This window comes from Podarcis tiliguerta (assembly GCF_965153285.1).
Source record: "Podarcis tiliguerta genome assembly, chromosome: 9".
Taxonomy (NCBI): Eukaryota; Metazoa; Chordata; class Lepidosauria; order Squamata; family Lacertidae; genus Podarcis; species Podarcis tiliguerta.
In genome coordinates this window covers 38,808,374-38,826,368 of record NC_139542.1, presented here as the reverse complement: position 1 = coordinate 38,826,368, position 17,995 = coordinate 38,808,374, and the positions used below count along the sequence as shown (strand labels likewise).

General features: G+C 42.8%; 1 protein-coding gene across 1 annotated transcript in view; it reads left to right on the top strand.

Moving 5' to 3' along the window:
* The first annotated feature begins 9,679 nt into the window (after nucleotides 1-9,679).
* The window catches only part of TMEM154 (transmembrane protein 154), a 29,385-nt gene continuing 21,069 nt past the window's right edge, over nucleotides 9,680-17,995 (top strand). Inside the window, exon 1 of the mRNA XM_083457638.1 lies at nucleotides 9,680-9,967. Within this exon, the coding sequence (XP_083313764.1) occupies nucleotides 9,904-9,967 (64 nt within the window). The 5' untranslated portion in view covers nucleotides 9,680-9,903. The remainder of the gene's footprint in view (nucleotides 9,968-17,995) is intronic.

Sequence of the window (17,995 nt, the reverse complement as noted above, 5' to 3'; positions counted from 1 at the left end):
CTGAATCCCACCAGAAAATAGTGGCAGTCTGGAAACACCCTAAGCAGAGAGATTAAGGTTTGCCCAAGTCCACCCAGTGAACCTTATGGTTGAATGGAGATGAAGATTGGAAGTCAGATATCCCTATCAGCTTTACCTACCCAATTGTTTCTGACTGTTTCAAACTGGGCATGGTTCCTTTTGGTTTCTGCTCTGCAGGTAGGGGAAAGATACCTTTTGCAATTGGCTTTGACTTACACAGGATCATAGAAAATGGCCTTCTACAAAGTCAGATCACTGATCCATCTAACTTCTTGACACTGATCAGCCATGGATCTGCAGCGCGAAAGGTTTGTGTATATGTCTATTCTAAACAGTTGTGAAGAAACTGAGATTTTTGGGAATTCAGAGAATTTCGTTTCAAAAATATCAATGAATGGTTTGGTATCTTCTTTAGTTTCATTCTCTGTGTTGCTCACCTGTTTTGGTGTGTGTCCCTTTCCCCACTAGGTTTCAGTCTCCAGCAAAATAGAATATAGATAGATAGATGATAGATGATAGATGATAGATGATGATAGATAGATAGATGATAGATAGATAGATAGATAGAGATAGATAGATTAGATAGATAGATAGATAGATAGATAGATATGCATAGCATAAGTAAGTTTTCAAAAATTCATCTATATTATAGATGAATTTATAATTATATAAAGGGCATTCTCTGCCTTAAGTCTCCCTAAGTTGTGGAATTCCCTCCCTGCAGAGCTGCATCTGAATCAAGTATACAGAATCACAAAATTGTGGAGTTGGAAGGAACCCTGGTCCAACCCCCTGCAATGCAGGAATCTCAACTAAAGCATTATTAACAGCTCCAATTCATCTTGCTTGTTTCCTCATACTCTATGCATTAGTATAGAGACAATTGAAATCACAAGTCATTTCCTCCAGCTGCTTCATTCTTGTAGTTTCCTACCCTTTAGCAGGTTTCTGGAGCATCACTTTAGTTTCCTGTGCATCAATGAAGCTATTATTTCCAGTGCTAGGTGTTCTTCTGCTGTTTGTAATATTGCCTCCCTTCCTGCCACCTTTGCTATATAGCTTTCATCAAATGCTGGAGATGCACCTCTTTATCTTGACCTTATCATTTCAAATGTGCATTTTCAGAACCCTTAATTTATTATGAATGCAATATGCTTTATCTGCTTACAGTGGTACCTCGGGTTAAGAACTTAATTCGTTCCAGAGGTCCGTTCTTAACCTGAAACTGTTCTTAACCTGAAGCATCACTTTAGCTCATGGGGCCTCCCACTGCTGCCATGCCTCTGTAGCACGACTTCTGTTCTCATCCTGAAGCAAAGTTCTTAACCGGAGGTACTATTTCTGGGTTAGCGGAGTCTGTAACCTGAAGCATATGTAACCTGAAGCGTCTGTAACCCGAGGTACCACTGTATTCTGAATTTTAAATTGTTGTAACCCACTCTTGGACCTGATGGTGAAGGGCAGGCAACAAAATCAGTAGTATTAGAAGTAAATAATAGTGATCAAGAAGTATTTTTTATTGTATTCAGTTATTACTAATACAATACATATTCAAAAGTTGTTATTATTAGCCTGCATTCTCAGAAAATATGGATATTACCTGATATGATTGAATTTTACTCATTTGCACATTATAAGGTCTTAGACTCAGCTATGGTGCTGCAAAGAAAATGTTTTAAATGTGTTGCAAAGTGGCACTAGATGGCAACAGTGAGCTATGCCAAATTCAATGTATTTTTCAAAACTTTTTTTTAAAAAAGCATTTCATAGCGTTTTTAATATGTGTGTAGATTCCACCCTTGTTGCCCTGATGCTTTTTGGTGAGCAGCACCATCTGAATGTTAGGAAGGTTTATCTTGCAGGCTGAGAAGCAGGGTAGGGCGGTTGCAAAGGTAACTGGCTTCTCTTTTGAAGTCGTGCTGTGAATCATGCTGTTTGGTTAGGCGAAGAGGCTCTCTCCCTAGGCGTGGTACAGCCTGGGGGACAACGATTACGCTAATGTGCAGTTGCTTACCTTTTCCAAGCACTTGGGCATGTGGGTTACATTTAACTGCCAGGGTGGAGCCTCAAACCAGATTTGCCTGGCAGAGTGTCTGTGGCAGGATCACCAGCAGTTAGTCTGGAATCGAAGTCTGTGATCCTTGCGGTGAGCTACTTGGAGGCTGCAGAGTGGAAGAAGAAAGGGGAACTATTGTGCTGCTGGGTCCCAGTTCCTCAAACCCCCCTCTGACAGTTCACAGATGAAGAGAGAGAGATCATAATCCTGTGCATGAGTGGGTGGTGCTAAGGTCAGAGTCAGGAAACCTAGCAGCAAGTAGAAAGCAGGAACTAAAATATATCTGCAAACAGATGGCTTCAGATGGCAAAAGCAGTGAAGCAAGCAACACACTGAACGGCAAGTCAACTTTGTATAATGTACACATCTATGAACATTGATGCCATTTAGACTATTTTGCAGCAAGGCACCACAATATTAACTAGCCCAGTGAGTCCATAGTAGCAGGAAAAAATATTATTACAGAGTATTTGGGGCATGTGAAGACTGCTTTGCCTATCACATGGAGGAACTGCAGTCTCCCCTTGTGACAAAATCAGCAATTGCCTTTAAAGGAATACATTTTATGCCAGATTCTTTGCTTGCCTCAGTGAGATCTTTGAGCTTGAGAATTATAGCCAACTGTAACGGGGATAGGAAGGAACTTACCAACAACTTTGGTAGGCAGTTTCTTTGGGATGTTTCCTCTGTGTTTCAGTTTTAGGTGTCACAGGCATGTATATTTGTGCATCCGTTTGCAAATTTATCTTTAAAAAGGACTGCAGAAAAACTCATATGCGTTTATGCATTGTTTTCAGTAATATATGCTTTTTTGTGTGCACACGAATTCCCTTAATATACTGTAAGCATTTTTGCAAGCCATTTCCACTATTATAGTTTTGTACATGGTGTTCACTAAAGCAGGCATTTGTTGTGCAGGATTTGGGGTTGGAGAACTGCGTCACAAAAGTTGGAGTGGTGCAAAATTCAAAGGGTAGCTGTGTTTTGGTTTGCTTATTGGTTTGGAAGTTGGGTAATTGGTAACGTGAACCTTGTGAATTTATCTACCATTGCTATCAGAGGTTGGGCTTTTGCCCAGTAAGGACTATGTAAAGCAAAGTTTTGCAAACTGATTCTAGACAACTGAATGGTATTGCATTTCCATGGCATTTAACTTGTCTATCCTTAGCTCACCTCATTATACAGGCTTTTGGCTTCCAGTCTACCAGTTTTTCCTATCTTTAGGAACATGTTGTTATGGGTTTTTTGGGGGGTGTCAGTCTGGAAGATACCTGTGGGTTCCTTCCAAACCTGTGATCCTATGTATGTAAGGTTAGAATTTATGAGAGGAAACCAACCAAGCCAGTTCTGTTGTTAAGGGAATGGCCAATAAAGTTCTGGCATTTACTGTACATGTCATAAGAGGCTGACATAGCAACAAATGGGCAAACCTTTTCCCACCTCACCTGCTGGATGCCACATCATCATCCTAGGATGGGGAACAAAAAAAGGCCAGAGGAGGTTCTGTGTGTCTGAATTTGGCAGATGCTGGAAGCTGGAGACACAGAGACAGGTGGACCGAAGAGCTGTGACTTGGGGCTGACTAGGAGAAACCAAATCAGGAAGCAAGATCTGCTGGAGTGTTAGTGCTGTGAGCCCCTCCACCCTATGCTCAGGCTGTATATTTGTGTAAATAAAAGCATAAATCCGAAAGATGCCACATTGACCTTCATTTCCAAGGAAACCAAACCCTTGGTCAGCTCTGGAATCACTGGAGTCTCTTATTGCTTGAAGATCGGGGTGCATGCAACAACAACAACAATTTATTACTTATACCCCGCCCATCTGGCTGGGTCCCCCCAGCCACTCAGGGCACTTCCAACAAAACAATAATGATGCTGCCTTCTACGGAGTCAGATCATTGGTCCATCTATTGTATTATCTACTACACTGACAGACAGTGACCCAGCTCTATCTAGAGATGCCAGAGACTGAACCTGGAACTGAGCTCTAGCTCTTCCTCATCCTTGTGACTGCCTGCCTGCCCTTGCTTTTGCTGGCCGACCTTCCTATGAATCCTCATTCCAGACCCTTTCAGCTCAGCCTCTCCTAGTCAGCAAATGACTTTGGAGTGAACCTCCAGTTAATCTGCTTCAGTGCTCCACCCTGACTCTGGTCCCAGTCTTGCTAGAACTTGTACCTTCAGTTGTCTGCGTGCTCAGTAGCATATGTCATAGGCTGAAAGATTGTGATTAGGTCTCCCCAGACTGCATCTAGCCACAAAACCACACTGGCTCTCTTCTATGATCAGGATTTCTACCACATTCTTCTACTGATTGCATTCTGAGCAGTTCTCAGCACAGATTAAGAATAGTACTGTGGTACCTTGGGTTACAGACGCTTCAGGTTACAGAAGCTTCAGGTTACAGACTCTGCTAACCCAGAAATAGTACCTCAGGTTAAGAACTTTGCTTCAGGATGAGAACAGAAATCGTGCTCTAGCGGCACGGTGGCAGCGGGAGGCCCCATTAGCTAAAATGGTGTCTCAGGTTAAGAACAGTTTCAGGTTAAGAATGGACCTCCAGAACAAATTAAATTATTAACCCGAGATACCACTGTAATAATAAAACATTAGGTTTAATTTCCCCAGGATTCTGGACAACTCCAGCCTCAAAACCCAGAAACCCAGCTCTATTACCATATAAGAAAAATGGAAGAATGGCATCATACTGTATTTCACTGGGCCACGGACAGGTGGCACTGTAAACTGCAGCAAGATGAGAGGTGGTAGATGGGCAGCCTAGGCAAGCCATAGGAAGGCAGACAGAACAGGCTGCAGCAGCAGCCTTGCTATGAAAGCTCCTTCACCTGCCAACCCTGGGGGCTCTGTTCCTGGGATATAGAACCTCAGGCTGCTGCCAGCCCTGCTACTGGACACCTCCTCCCCAGTGAGCTTTGGGAGCTGCTGTTTCTGCCCCCGCTGCCAGTTAGAAGCGTGGAAATGTGGCCAAAAGCGGTGGCCACCCAGCCTCATAATCCATTGCTGCCATCACTGAGTAGATGAAGTGCCTGTGGCAAAGGAAGATCACAATGCTGGTTGGCTGCTGCCTCTGGCCTCCTACCTGACATCAGAGGTGGAAAGTCCTTTGTGAGCCTCCCACACTTCTCCACCTCCAACGTCAGATGTGCAAAGGAGAAGCGCTTCGGGAGATTGCAAAGCCCTTTCTTGCATTCTCGCCACCCCCTTCAACCTCTGATGTTGCAGGTTGAAAGTGGGAGTGTGGGGAATGAAGGCTGTTGCTGCTGCCACCGCTGGCACTGCAGGAAGCGAGAAATGCAGAAGGAAAAATGCAGGCTTCTCTCCAGCTTCTCAAATTCCTACTTTCTTCGTTATTCGTATCCTGGAGAAAGTGTGAGGTTATCGGCTTAAACTGGCTACGGTCTGGGAAGATTGGTTTGTTAGGTGACTTTGGCAGCAAACCTTGATCCCTTCTTTAGTACTTTCAGTTCCGCCTCCTACATTTCCATCCAGCTTGGCTCCTTGTTTTTGTGTTTTGATAACTGTTAAGTAGAGCACTCCAAAACACACAGCCACTAATAAACAAACCAACAACTGGCTCCATCGCTAGCCAGCAGATTAATACTAGCATTGTAAACCCATTAACAAGCTGGCCAGTAAATGAATCATTGACCTATTTCTCAGAGATAATAGCTGAGAAACTGTAACTGATGACCTATAAAAGCAGCCATGTTTTTAAGAAAGATTAATTGCTGCAGCAGGCTGAGCCAAGACATATTAGCCACCTCCTGGGCTCCTACCAATCACAGAACAAGGCTCCCCAGAATGCACGTACTTGCTCTCCCTTTGTCAGCCAGCAAATTCAGAGCGAGGGTGTGTCTGATGTGTACACTGTGCATTTGTGCTTCATGCTCTGATAACTGAGGATCTGTCTGGCACTGTTGGAGGGCAAAACGACATAAACAGCTCTTGAGATTAGTTTTCATGTGTGACTGTGAGTGTAAATGTATTGTATGAATGGCTCCTAACATTACTTGCTTCCTTGTACAACTGTGAACTGGATAAATAAATTCTGCATAGCAGCCGTGATTTCACAGTGAGCAGTTAGGGTGTATTTTCTTTTTCAATAATAATAATAATAATACTGCAGCACCACAAACTCACACAATGCAACATTGTAGTAGGACTAAGGAGGCCTGGGTTCAAATCTCCATTCAGCCATGAAGCTCAGCATTGGCTCTGTATCAGCCATTCAGTCTTATCTATTTTACAGAGCTGCTGTGAGAATAACAGGGTGGAAGGGAGAGAACCATGCAGGCCGCTTTGAGTCACTGGAGGAAAGATGGATTGTAAGTGAATGAAGGAATGAAGACTATAGCCAGTGTGGTGTAGTGGTTAAGAGCGGTGGACTCGTAATCTGGTGAACCAGGTTCGCCTCCCCGCTCCTCCACATGCAGCTGCTGGGTGACCTTGGGCTAGTCACACTTCTCTGAAGTCTCTCAGCCCCACTCACCTCACAGAGTGTTTGTTGTGGGGGAGGAAGGGAAAAGGAGATTGTTAGCCGCTTTGAGACTCCTTAGGGTAGTGATAAAGTTGGATATCAAATCCAAACTCTTCTATAATCTGTAATCTCAGTTTTGAATGTGTCTGAATCCAAATCTCTCGACTCCATTCTCCCCAACTATGCACAAGCAAAACATCCAGGGTGGAAAAACTGTTAATTATCTACAACCTGAAAAATGCTTTTTAAAAATAGCTGTGTGAATTGGTTTGGGGCTAGTAGGGGAGGGAACTAGCATCCAGTAGTGTGGGTTACCATCTAACATACTCCGAACACTGATAACAGGATGAGCATTTTTTAAAATTTCATCCTGCTCTTTTCTGTGGGTATGAATTGTATGTCAATGCAATAAAAAGGAAGTTATACAGATAATCCGTTATCCACTGCAACGTTTTCAACTACTGGTAATTATCCATTGTAAAAACCAGCATCTTCATGGTTTGCAGTCTCTTTCTGAAGAAGCCACTTGATGTGCCAAGAGGTGCCTAGTGATCCTAGCAGTTTTCCCCTCTGCATTTCCTAACTAACAGGGCAGGCCTTACATGAAGGGAGCTGCATCAATCTTGGTGCGCAGCCGCTTTCTAGGCAGCACAATTTCCCGCCCTCTTTTCCTCCCTCCCCCTCTGTGTCATTAAAAAAATAAAAGAGAAGGGTGTGAAAATGTCTAAGGCCGGCACAGCTTGTTAAATCGATATGGATCATCACGCAATTGCCCACAAGTACTCCCCTGGAGATGATACTGCCACAAAGAATAGTTTCTCATCACCTATTTTTGCTGAATGAGGATGAGTCTGACAAGCACATGGGATATGTTAAAAACGGCTCTGCCTTTTGACATTGTACAAAATGTTCAAAACACTGTGCACTTTTGTGTTGGAACACTCCTCAGGATTGTGCACAAACAGTACTATCTATCTGTATGCAAGGAGTGGGTCTGTTTTTTCTATTTCTGATGTGAAAACGGAGAGGATCGTAGGTAGATGCCTCATATCGAGACAGAACTTGTAGAATCATAGAATCATAGCTAGGGGTGTGATACGTCTGGAATTTCCTGGACATAACCGGAATATTGCAGTCTGAAGCAGTGTCCAAAAACTACCTTTCTTAAAAAAAAGCTCAACAAATTTTTGAAACAGGGCAACCCTATCATAGAAGGATTGCTCAGTCTGACAGAGGTTTTTCAAGGTTTCAGACATGAGTCTTTCTCAATGCTTTCTGGAGAGATGTGGGCTTGAACCTGGGAATTTTAGAAAGTGGAGCTTGGGATCTCTGCCACTGAGCTTATGAAACATAACTCACATGCGTCACGGGTTTTCTGTGCTGCTTTGGGACAAAACAGTGTGCGAGCTTTCAAGCTTCCCAGAACTCTTTATATGTCTACAAAAATAGTCTTATGAGTTTGTGGGGAGTGAGACACTCTAAGTTTCTGGGTCCAATAAAATTGAGAACTAATCAAGGTTTGGGGGAATTAAACTGCGCCCAACAACCTGATGATGGCTTGCTGAGTGAGAGTTGTTAGGGCAGAGGTCGGCAAGGTTTACTTCGCCTGGGCTGGTTCACTCCAGCAGAGATCCCTCCGTGGGCTGGATTGCGCGCGCCCATGATTTCTGGCATCTGCGTATGTGCAGACGCAATTTCTGGCGCCGCGGAAGCAAGCCCCCGCACCACGCTGTGGGGACTCACCAAGCAGGCAGCTCGGTTCAGGGGCAGCTCATGGGCCAGTTAAACGACCCCCATGGGCTGCTTGTGGTCCATGGGCCTTAGGTTGCCTACCCCTGTGTTATGGGAACAAAGCCTGATGGCAGCCAAATCATTAACCAAACGGGGCAGGGAGATGGGCAACTAACAGCATAGGGGTGTGAGCCTCTCCTTCATGTAGAGAGGCAGTGGCGTAGCGTGGGGGGTGCAGGGGGGGCCGGCCACACCGGGCGCAACATCTGGGGGTTAGGGTTAGGGGGCGCAAATCCACGAGTTAGGGGGTGCAAATTACTTGCCTTGCCCCGGGTGCTGACAACCCACGCTACGCCACTGTAGAGAGGTACCGTAGTTAGCAGGAGACAAAAGGCTAGTTTTTCGAATGGTACTTGGCAGTGATGTGCTGGCAAAAACTGTGAGAGGCTGTAAAAAGGAGACAGAGGGCATGGCTGATTTCTCTGCTGGATCCAAGTTCGCTGTGCCTATGGGAGAAGCAAGAGACCCTCTTGGAGTGTAGTGCTGGGAACCCTCCACAGTAGGCTCAGGTGGTATTGATGTGTAAGTAAGCCATATATCATAAAGACATAAAGCTGTGCCTCATTTCCAAAGGTAACACGAATCTTGGGTAAGTGCCTAGAACCTCTGGAATCTCGCCCTGCTCGGAGATTGGGGTAGCATGTAAAGCTTTTTGCAATTTTTTAAAAAGCCCCATTTTAGTGGTCAGCTGGTACAGGGACCAAATACAGTCCTGTCAGGGGCAGCCTGTCCCATTTCGCTGCTTGAGGCAAAATGGGAAGGCGCAGCCCAATTGCCAAAACTTCCCTTATCTGGGTCTGGTGGCAGCGCCTGTGAAGCAGCAACAATGGTGTGTTCTGGTAAGATATGATATTCCAGTGAGATCCCGCTGGTGAAGAAGTGGTGGTATAGACAGGGTGTCTGCAGTGGTACCAAGAGTGGAGGGGGTCTGTCGCCTGAGGCAGGTGCTTCACCCCCCCCCCCATGGGTGGGCTGGCCCTGGGTACCAGTTCCTGGCACACTGTGTGTGTGAAGAATTGCTGGTCCGCTACATCAGATAGTTTGAGAAGCAAACTTTCATTTTTAAAAGCAATATAAGAAGCCGCCTTAAAGCAAGTCAGACTGTTGCTCTATCAAACTCACAGTGACTAGCAGTGGCAACTGAGGATTCCAGACAGGAGTATTTCCCAGCCCTACCTAGAGATAAGGATCCAAACTTTTTTGCGTGCAAGGCATGTACTTCATCACTGAACTAGATACATTTGAGGCATTCTTGTCTGGGTGGGAAAGAGACTGTCAGATCTTGAAAACAAGAGAGGATTGCGAGATTCTCACACGTGGATTTTCCTGGTGGTTTTTTTAGCTGAATCAGCAATCGTTGCTCATTTGACAGGCCCAAACTAAATTGCATCACTTCCTACAAGCAATCAGACATAGTGCATCTCCTTAAGGCATCTTACACATCCAACCACAGAGGCAGGAAACAGGAAATGTACATGTTCTGTACAGCTAAGGGAGAATGAAACAAACTTCGAACCTGATCACAGAGATGCCAACATGCAGAAACACAACTTTATGTTGCCTTTATTTCTGTTGCTCAGCGAAAGACCTGCTTGCTGTGGTAAGTGGCAGTAACATGCTCTCTGCATTGTTAAGGAGAACTAGCGATAGAGGCACGTTTTATGCTTGAGGCTATGGAACTGTTTTGAAGTGTCACACCCAGAAAATCTGGTCCCTGCAAAGGCTGTCTGTACAAACTTGCACTCTGCCTTGTAGCTCTTCTTCCCAACAGTTTGCTGTCTTTTCTTTCCATGGATCCGGCTTGAGCTACAGATCTGAGGTGTGTTGAGATGTGCGTGAAGCCGTTGTTTCTGAATCATTGCTGGTTCTGCCGTATGAGTTTTTGTATATATATATTTTTTTAAGTCCTGTGCTTCTAAGACTGCAGTCCTGTGCACACTTGGCATAAGCACCACTAGGCTCAGTGGGTCTTTTCTTTAAGTAGACAGGCAAGGACTGCCTTGTAATATCGGTATTTTATGGGCAAATAAATCCATACTCTCACTGTTATCGTGATAGCTGAATGTATCAAATTACTGGGTAGTAAGCGCCTAGAAATATTGAGCATGTGGTGCTGTTTACGATAGTGTCAGCCCCAGACAATTTGTTTTTGTAGGGTGGCACAACTAAAAATGTGTTTTGGCGTGTTCTTCTTCCCATGTAAACATAATTGGGGGTGGAATCATTGTCGTAGTTTTATCTTCATATATTTGAGACTGTTGGTGATTAAGTTTCAGTCAGAGTTGACATTCAAATTAATGGACCTAACGTGGTCATCTCTATTCATTGGTATACTCTAATAAATGGTTGACTACTATTTAATGTGTCTAAACATGTACATTTTGTACAAGAGAGACAGAGAGGGTAGAAGTTCTTTGTTTTTTCTTTTAATCGTGAAAGGGTTGTCTAAGCATGCTGCACTTAAACCCAGCAAATTTACCTCAAAAGCAGAAGTCCCATTTGCTGATATTCATAACTGGTTGTCAAGAAAGTGAAAAAGTTTTTCCACAAAGGTTTGGGTTACCACAAGCCTAAGAGTGCCTTGTTTTTCTTTCATTGCTTTAAATTACCCAGTGAGTTTGTTCCTGCTTGTACTTTATAATAATATGAAAAGTGTTCATTCCTCCTTCTGTGGGCTTCCTCCCTTGTGTCTGAACTGCAACTGTACCTGACCTGAAGATGGTGGGATAAAATATGAAGATTTACTTAGTGAGTTATTGTGGGATTTTATTATTCATATAATTCAAATCTTGGTAAAGCCCTAGACTGGTAAAGCTAGGTTTCAGACAGGAAGAATTTAGTCACAGGCAACTTTTTAATAAAAGCTGAGGTTGGTAGAGAAGAAAAAAGTCTGCAAGCTCCACAGAGATTGAAGAAAATTGTTGCCACAGGAGAATGGCAGTTCGACTGCTCACCAGCTATGATAAGCTATAAACGATGACTTATTCTGCACAGGGTAATTGTGCCTGCATTGGTCCTCATTGCTGCTCCCTGCTTACACAGGGGGAAGAGGAGAAGAGGGTGAAGAAAGAGCTGTGAGTGGGACTTCCGGAGGCGGCGCGACCGGCAATGGCTGCCTTCTCCGAGTAAGGAGAAGGGAGCTTCGCTGTAAACGGGTCGTCCGCTACGGCGAAGCGGAGACCCATTCAGGAAAACCACAGGTGGCAGAAGCCTGTGGTCTCGGGACCCGGCGGGCGCCAGAAGCAGCCCCCAAAACGCTGAAGGGACCCCGTAAGGGGCTCCGGATCGCGGAGGGGGTAGCGGCGCTGTGGGTCGTTGCGCAAACAGCGAAGTGAAGCCGCGTTGCTGTGGCCGGTCAGCGCTGTCCTTTCTTCCTGCAACTTTTCTGAACTTTGGAAACTACAACCCGTGAGTAAATTTGGACATTGAAAACTTTCTGAAACTTTTGTCAACTTTCTGAAACTTTTTGAGAACTTTCTGAAACTTTTAAAACTTTTTTAAAAAAGTTGAAATCTGGCTGAAAACGGAGTGAGGATAAGCAGGAAGCCCATCTCCCGCTATACTGAACTTTAAGCAAAGAGCAGGAGGAGTGGAGACAAAAAGTTATGCGTTAACTAAATGCTGGCACCCTGTTAAAGCAGTTTTCTGAGTGAAAGACTTTGAGCTATTGACTTTTGCTGGTCATATTGGGGGTGCATTGATATCCTTCTTCTGTGGTACCAGTGGATTACAAAATAAATAAGAATCTCTGGTGCTGGAGCTGCCTGGATGAACACCAGTTTGCAACTTTGGATACATTGAATTCAGGTTTTGAAACATTCTGAGTTGGAACTGGATACTTTGAAACTGTTGCAGTCAAGGCACTGTAAGAAACACTGTTTTGCTTTAAGTTTTACTCTGCTAAAAATAATACATTGTGGAGGCGATGGACATGGATTTAAATTTATAAGTTTAACTTGGATTTGATCTTTTCCCTGAAGACGTATTGGATTTGATCTTTTCCCTGAAGACGTATTAAGCTCCCTCTAGAGGATTTTGGATTTACAGCAGTGACTTTGTTTTACTTTCCCTTTCCCGGCCTCTGTTTGACTATTGTATCTGGGACTCTGCTTTCTCATGGGAACAACTTGGATTGACCTTGGATTACAGATAACTTTGGAATGAGTGGCGCAAGGAGAAGAGGAAGGACCAAACAAACAACTCTAACTTTATCTGCAGCCTCACAGCGTAGATCTTCTGTGCCGGCCTTGCCTTCCACTTTACCTCCAGACATAGAGGCGGCCTCCCTAATACAGGCAGGGGAGGGTGAGACAGAGGAGCTGCACCTGGGAGATATGGCTTCAGGGACAAGTAGCTCTGTCTTGGAGAAAATTTTGGAGAAACTGGAGGCTCTGGACAAGAAGGCTGATTTGCATACAGCTAAAATTGAACAGAACACAGAAAGCTTGAACAAGCTGACTGGACAAGTTGCACAGAATGCCCAGTCTATTGGAGAATTAAAGGAGGCTGTAGGTGAAAATCGTAAACTGGCTGAAGATACTAGTCAAAGACTGGAAGAATTTGAGAAAGAAGTAAGACCACTCAGCAAACAAGTTGGAGAACATCAGATTTACTTTTCGATGACAGAACTGCGAAACAGGGAGACCAACTTGAGGATACGGTCAATACCAGAGGTGGAAGAAGATAATTTTATTGAATTTCTAACTAAGGAATTTGCCAAGTTTTGGAAGTTAGAGGAAAAAGACTTTAAAATCGTATCTGCTTTCAGGCTTGGCAGAGTCAGAAGGACAGAGAAGCCCAGAGATTGTTTGATAACACTGAGATCAAAGGAGGAAAGGGACAAGATTTTGGGCCTGCACTACGAAAAGTCACTAGACATTTTGGGCAAGAGAATTGAAATCTACAAGGACATTCCTAAGCAGTTGCTGGACCTTAGATCTAACTACACGGAATTGGCAAGACTGTTGAGAAGCAACGCAATTATCTTCAGGTGGGAGTTTCCACAAGGATTATCCTTTACCTACAGAGGGAGAAAGATCAAAATCAAAACAGTGGAAGATAGAGACAAGTTTTTGGGAGCACACGGAGAAGACCTCCACAAAGGACTTGGATTGCCAGCGCCAGAACTTCCAGGGGAGCCCGCCCCCTCGGATCCTCAAGGACCGGAGAACAAGGTACCACCCCAGAAAGAATAACCAGACCTATCCAGGATGTCTCTGCAGCTTTTGAGCTGGAACATAAATGGCTGTAACAGTCCTGAAAAAAGGTTTAAAATTTTTCATATTTTAAAAAAGGAACAATTGGACATTATATGCTTACAAGAAACACATGTGATTAGGCTCCATAGAAAGGTGTTAATAAATAAAAGGCTTGGTCAAGAATTTATATCATCGGATACAGTTAAAAAGAGAGGTGTAGTGATCTATGCAAAAGAGAGCCTTTCACCAAAATTTCTTTTTAAAGATGAAAGTGGAAGAATCCTCGCAATAGAAGTACAGTATCAAGGAGAAAAAATTTTGATATTAGGAATTTATGCTCCAAATGAAGGTAAATCGGATTTTTATAAGAAGTTGCACGAGACTATGCTGGATTATCTGGATTACAACAACGTCATCATGATGGGGGACATGAACGGGGTCGCATCAACAAATATGGATAAGTCACAGAACCAGAACATTACTAAAGAGGGAAGACTACCTAAGACCTTTTTTGAAATGACTGACAATATGGACTGGGTTGACATCTGGAGAGTTAGAAACCCCTTGGGAAGAGAAGGAACATTCTTTTCTGAAGCTCAACTGACTTGGACACGAATCGACCAAATATGGATAACTAGAAGTCTGGCACCTAAGGTGAGGAAGGTGAAAATCTGCCCTAAAACATGCTCCGACCATAACGCCTTGAGAATGGATATGACATTGATCCCAACCGGCTCCTTTAGATGGAAGATGAATGATGGCCTGTTTAGAGACCAAAGAATTGTAAAGAAGGCCCAAAAAACTTTAAAGGACTATTTTGAGATTAATTTGAACACTACGGTGGAAAAAAGAACTATCTGGGATGCAAGTAAAGCTGTGATGAGAGGGTTCTTGATTCAACAGAATTCTTTAAAGAAAAGACTGCAAAATGAAAAGAAAGATAAAATTCTGGAAAGTATCAAAGAGTTGGAGAAGAAGTTAAGATCTAACCCGAAGTCCCAACCGATTCTGAGAGAAATTAAACTTTATCAGGCACAATATTCCAAACTGATAAATCAGGAAATAGAATGGAAGATTAAAACAATGAAACAAAAAACTTTTGAATCGGCAAATAAATGTGGGAAACTGCTAGCCTGGCAGTTGAAAAGGAGACAAAGACTAAATACAGTAACAAACTTAGAGGTTGAAGGAAGGAACATTCAGAACCCGGGAGAGATTAGAAAGTGCTTCCAGAGGTATTTTAAAAAGTTATACACTCAAGGGCCACAAGATGAAATAGAGATTACACAATTTTTGGAGAGAAATGGATTAGCAAAGCTGTCAGAAGAAAATAGAATAATTTTGAATGGCAAAATAACACGACAAGAGATTGAACAGGCCATCCAGAGTCTGAAACAGGGCAAATCACCAGGGCCAGATGGACTGACCTCTAACTACTATAAGACATTGAAGGATTATTTGATACAACCTTTGTTGGAGGTCAGTAATGAAATAATGGAGGGGAAGAAGGCGCCTGAATCGTGGAAAGAAGCATTTATCACATTGATTCCAAAGTCAGAAACTGAAAAGACACAACTCAAGAACTACCGTCCCATCTCCCTTTTAAATGTGGATTACAAAATATTTGCAGATGTTTTGGCACGAAGATTTAAGAAAGTTTTAAGTGAGATAATCCATAAAGACCAGGCAGGCTTTCTCCCGGGCAGACATATGTTTACTAACACGAGGAACATTATAGACATATTGGAACTTTTACAAACAAACATAAACACTAAAGCAGTTTTAATTTTTATAGACGCGGAGAAAGCCTTCGACAACATATCTTGGAAATTTATGAAGGGGAATTTAAAAGAAATGGGAGTGGGACGGGGGTTTGAGAACGGGATTGAGGCAATATATTCAGAACAAAAGGCTAAACTGATAGTTAACAATGTGGTTACAGAAGAGTTTAAAATTGAAAAAGGTACACGACAAGGCTGCCCGATTTCCCCATTACTGTTTATTTCGGTTCTGGAAGTGCTCCTGAATATGATTAGGGGGGACCGGTTGGTGGAAGGGATTCAGGTCGGAGCGAAACAATATAAACTTAAAGCTTTTGCAGATGACCTAGTTCTGACATTACAGGAGCCGGAGTCTAGTTTGAAAAGAGTACTACAACTGATTCAAAACTTTGGTCGAGTGGCAGGATTTAAGTTAAACAAGCAAAAAACTAAAGTTTTGGGGAAAAACTTGACAGATACTGAGTTGGAACAGCTTCAGAAAGAGACAGAACTAAATGTGGTTAAAAAAGTTAAATACCTAGGGGTAAACATAACAGCAAAAAATCTGAGTTTATTTAAAGATAATTATGAAAAATGTTGGTCAGAGATTAAGAGAGACTTGGATAGTTGGTCAAGACTAAATCTTTCTTTGTTAGGCCGAATAGCTGCCATCAAGATGAATGTATTGCCAAAAATGTTATTTTTGTTTCAGACACTGCAGATTGTAGACAAGACAGAGTGCTTTCGGAAGTGGCAGAAAGATATTTCTAAATTTGTCTGGCAGGGCAAAAAGCCCAGAATCAAATTTAAAATATTAACAGATGCGAAAGAAAGAGGGGGCTTTGCCCTGCCAGATTTAAGGTTGTATTATGAAGCTGCAGCTTTCTGCTGGTTAAAAGATTGGTTACTTCTTGAAGATACGGATGTCTTGGATTTGGAAGGTTTTAATAATGCGTTTGGATGGCATGCATATCTATGGTATGATAAAGCTAAGATAAATAAGGCCTTCAAGAACCATATTGTCAGAAAATCAGTTTTTAATGTCTGGACAAAATATAAAGACTTACTGGAGAATAAAACTCCGAGGTGGCTGTCACCCCTGGAGGCTAAGGCTTGGAAAAGAGCCAATATGGAGGCCAACTGGCCAAAATATTGGGAGATAATAGAAAAGGATGGTGACAACTGGAAATTGCAGAGTTTAGAAAAGATGAGAGACAAAGTGCGAGACTGGTTACAATATGCTCAGATTAAAGAAGTGTTTAAAAATGACAAAAAGCTAGGATTCCAAGTGGAAAAGTCAAAGTTAGAAACTGAACTGTTAGAACCTAAGACTAAGGTACTTTCAAGAATGTATAACTTGCTGCTGAAATGGAACACACATGACGAAATGGTAAAATCAACAATGATAAAATGGGCGCAGGATATTGGGTATAATATTATGTTTGAAGATTGGGAAAGGTTGTGGACCTCTGGGCTGAACTTCACTGCATGTAATGCGTTGAAGGAAAATGTGATGAAAATGATGTATAGATGGTACATGACCCCTGTTAAACTGGCTAAAATATACCATTCGTCTGATAGCAAATGTTGGAAATGTAAGGAAAATGAGGGAACATTTTTTCACCTCTGGTGGACCTGCCCTAGAGTGAAGGCCTTTTGGGAGAAGATATATAATGAATTAAAAAAGGTGTTTAAATACACCTTTACTAAGAAACCAGAGGCCTTTCTCCTGGGTATTGTCGGCCAGAGTGTGTTAAAAAAGGACAGAACATTCTTTATGTACGCAACAACAGCAGCAAGAATATTAATTGCCAAGAATTGGAAAACTCAGGAGCTACCCACTGTGGAAGAATGGCAGATGCAACTGATGGACTATATGCAATTAGCCGAGATGACCGGCAGAATTCGAGACCAGGGAGAAGAAAGGATGGAAGAAGATTGGAGGGAATTTAAGATTTATTTACAAAAATATTGTAATTTGGCTGAGTGTTGAATTGGATGCCAGTGCAGATAATTGTCTACCATTAAATTAGATTTAAGGCTGAATTATATGTCAAACCAAATTAAGATTATTAATTAAGATGAGTTAAATGATAATTTGTTTGAAATTAATTTAGTAATGATGTAAGTGTATGCGGGAGGTGTGGGGGAGTCCCATGTAACAATTGAGAGATGTTAAATGGACAATGACAAGTTGTGCTTATCTAATATATGCTTTATTTGAAAACTTCAATAAATATATTATAAAAAAAAAAAAAAGAAAGAGCTGTGAGTGGAGAGGGGCCTTTTCTCCATCCTTTGCCCCCCCCCCTTGAAAATTCAACAATCCTGCTGCACCTGGAACTGGGTGCAGAGAGAGCAGCTGAAAGGGAAACAGCTGTGGGCAGCCTGAGGAAGTGCCATGCACCTTGAGCCTAAAAAAGCAAGGCTAGAGTGAGATGCTAGGTCAGGGGTCAGCAAACCTTTTCAGCAGGGTGCGGTCCACTGTCCCTCAGACCTTGTCGGGGGCCGGACTATATTTTGGAAAAAAAATATGAACAAATTTCTATGCCCCACAAATAACCCAGAGATGCATTTTAAATAAAAGGGCACATTCTACTCATGTAAAAAAACGCTGATTCCCTGACCGTCCACGGGCCGGATTTAGAAGGCGATTAGGCCAGATCCGGT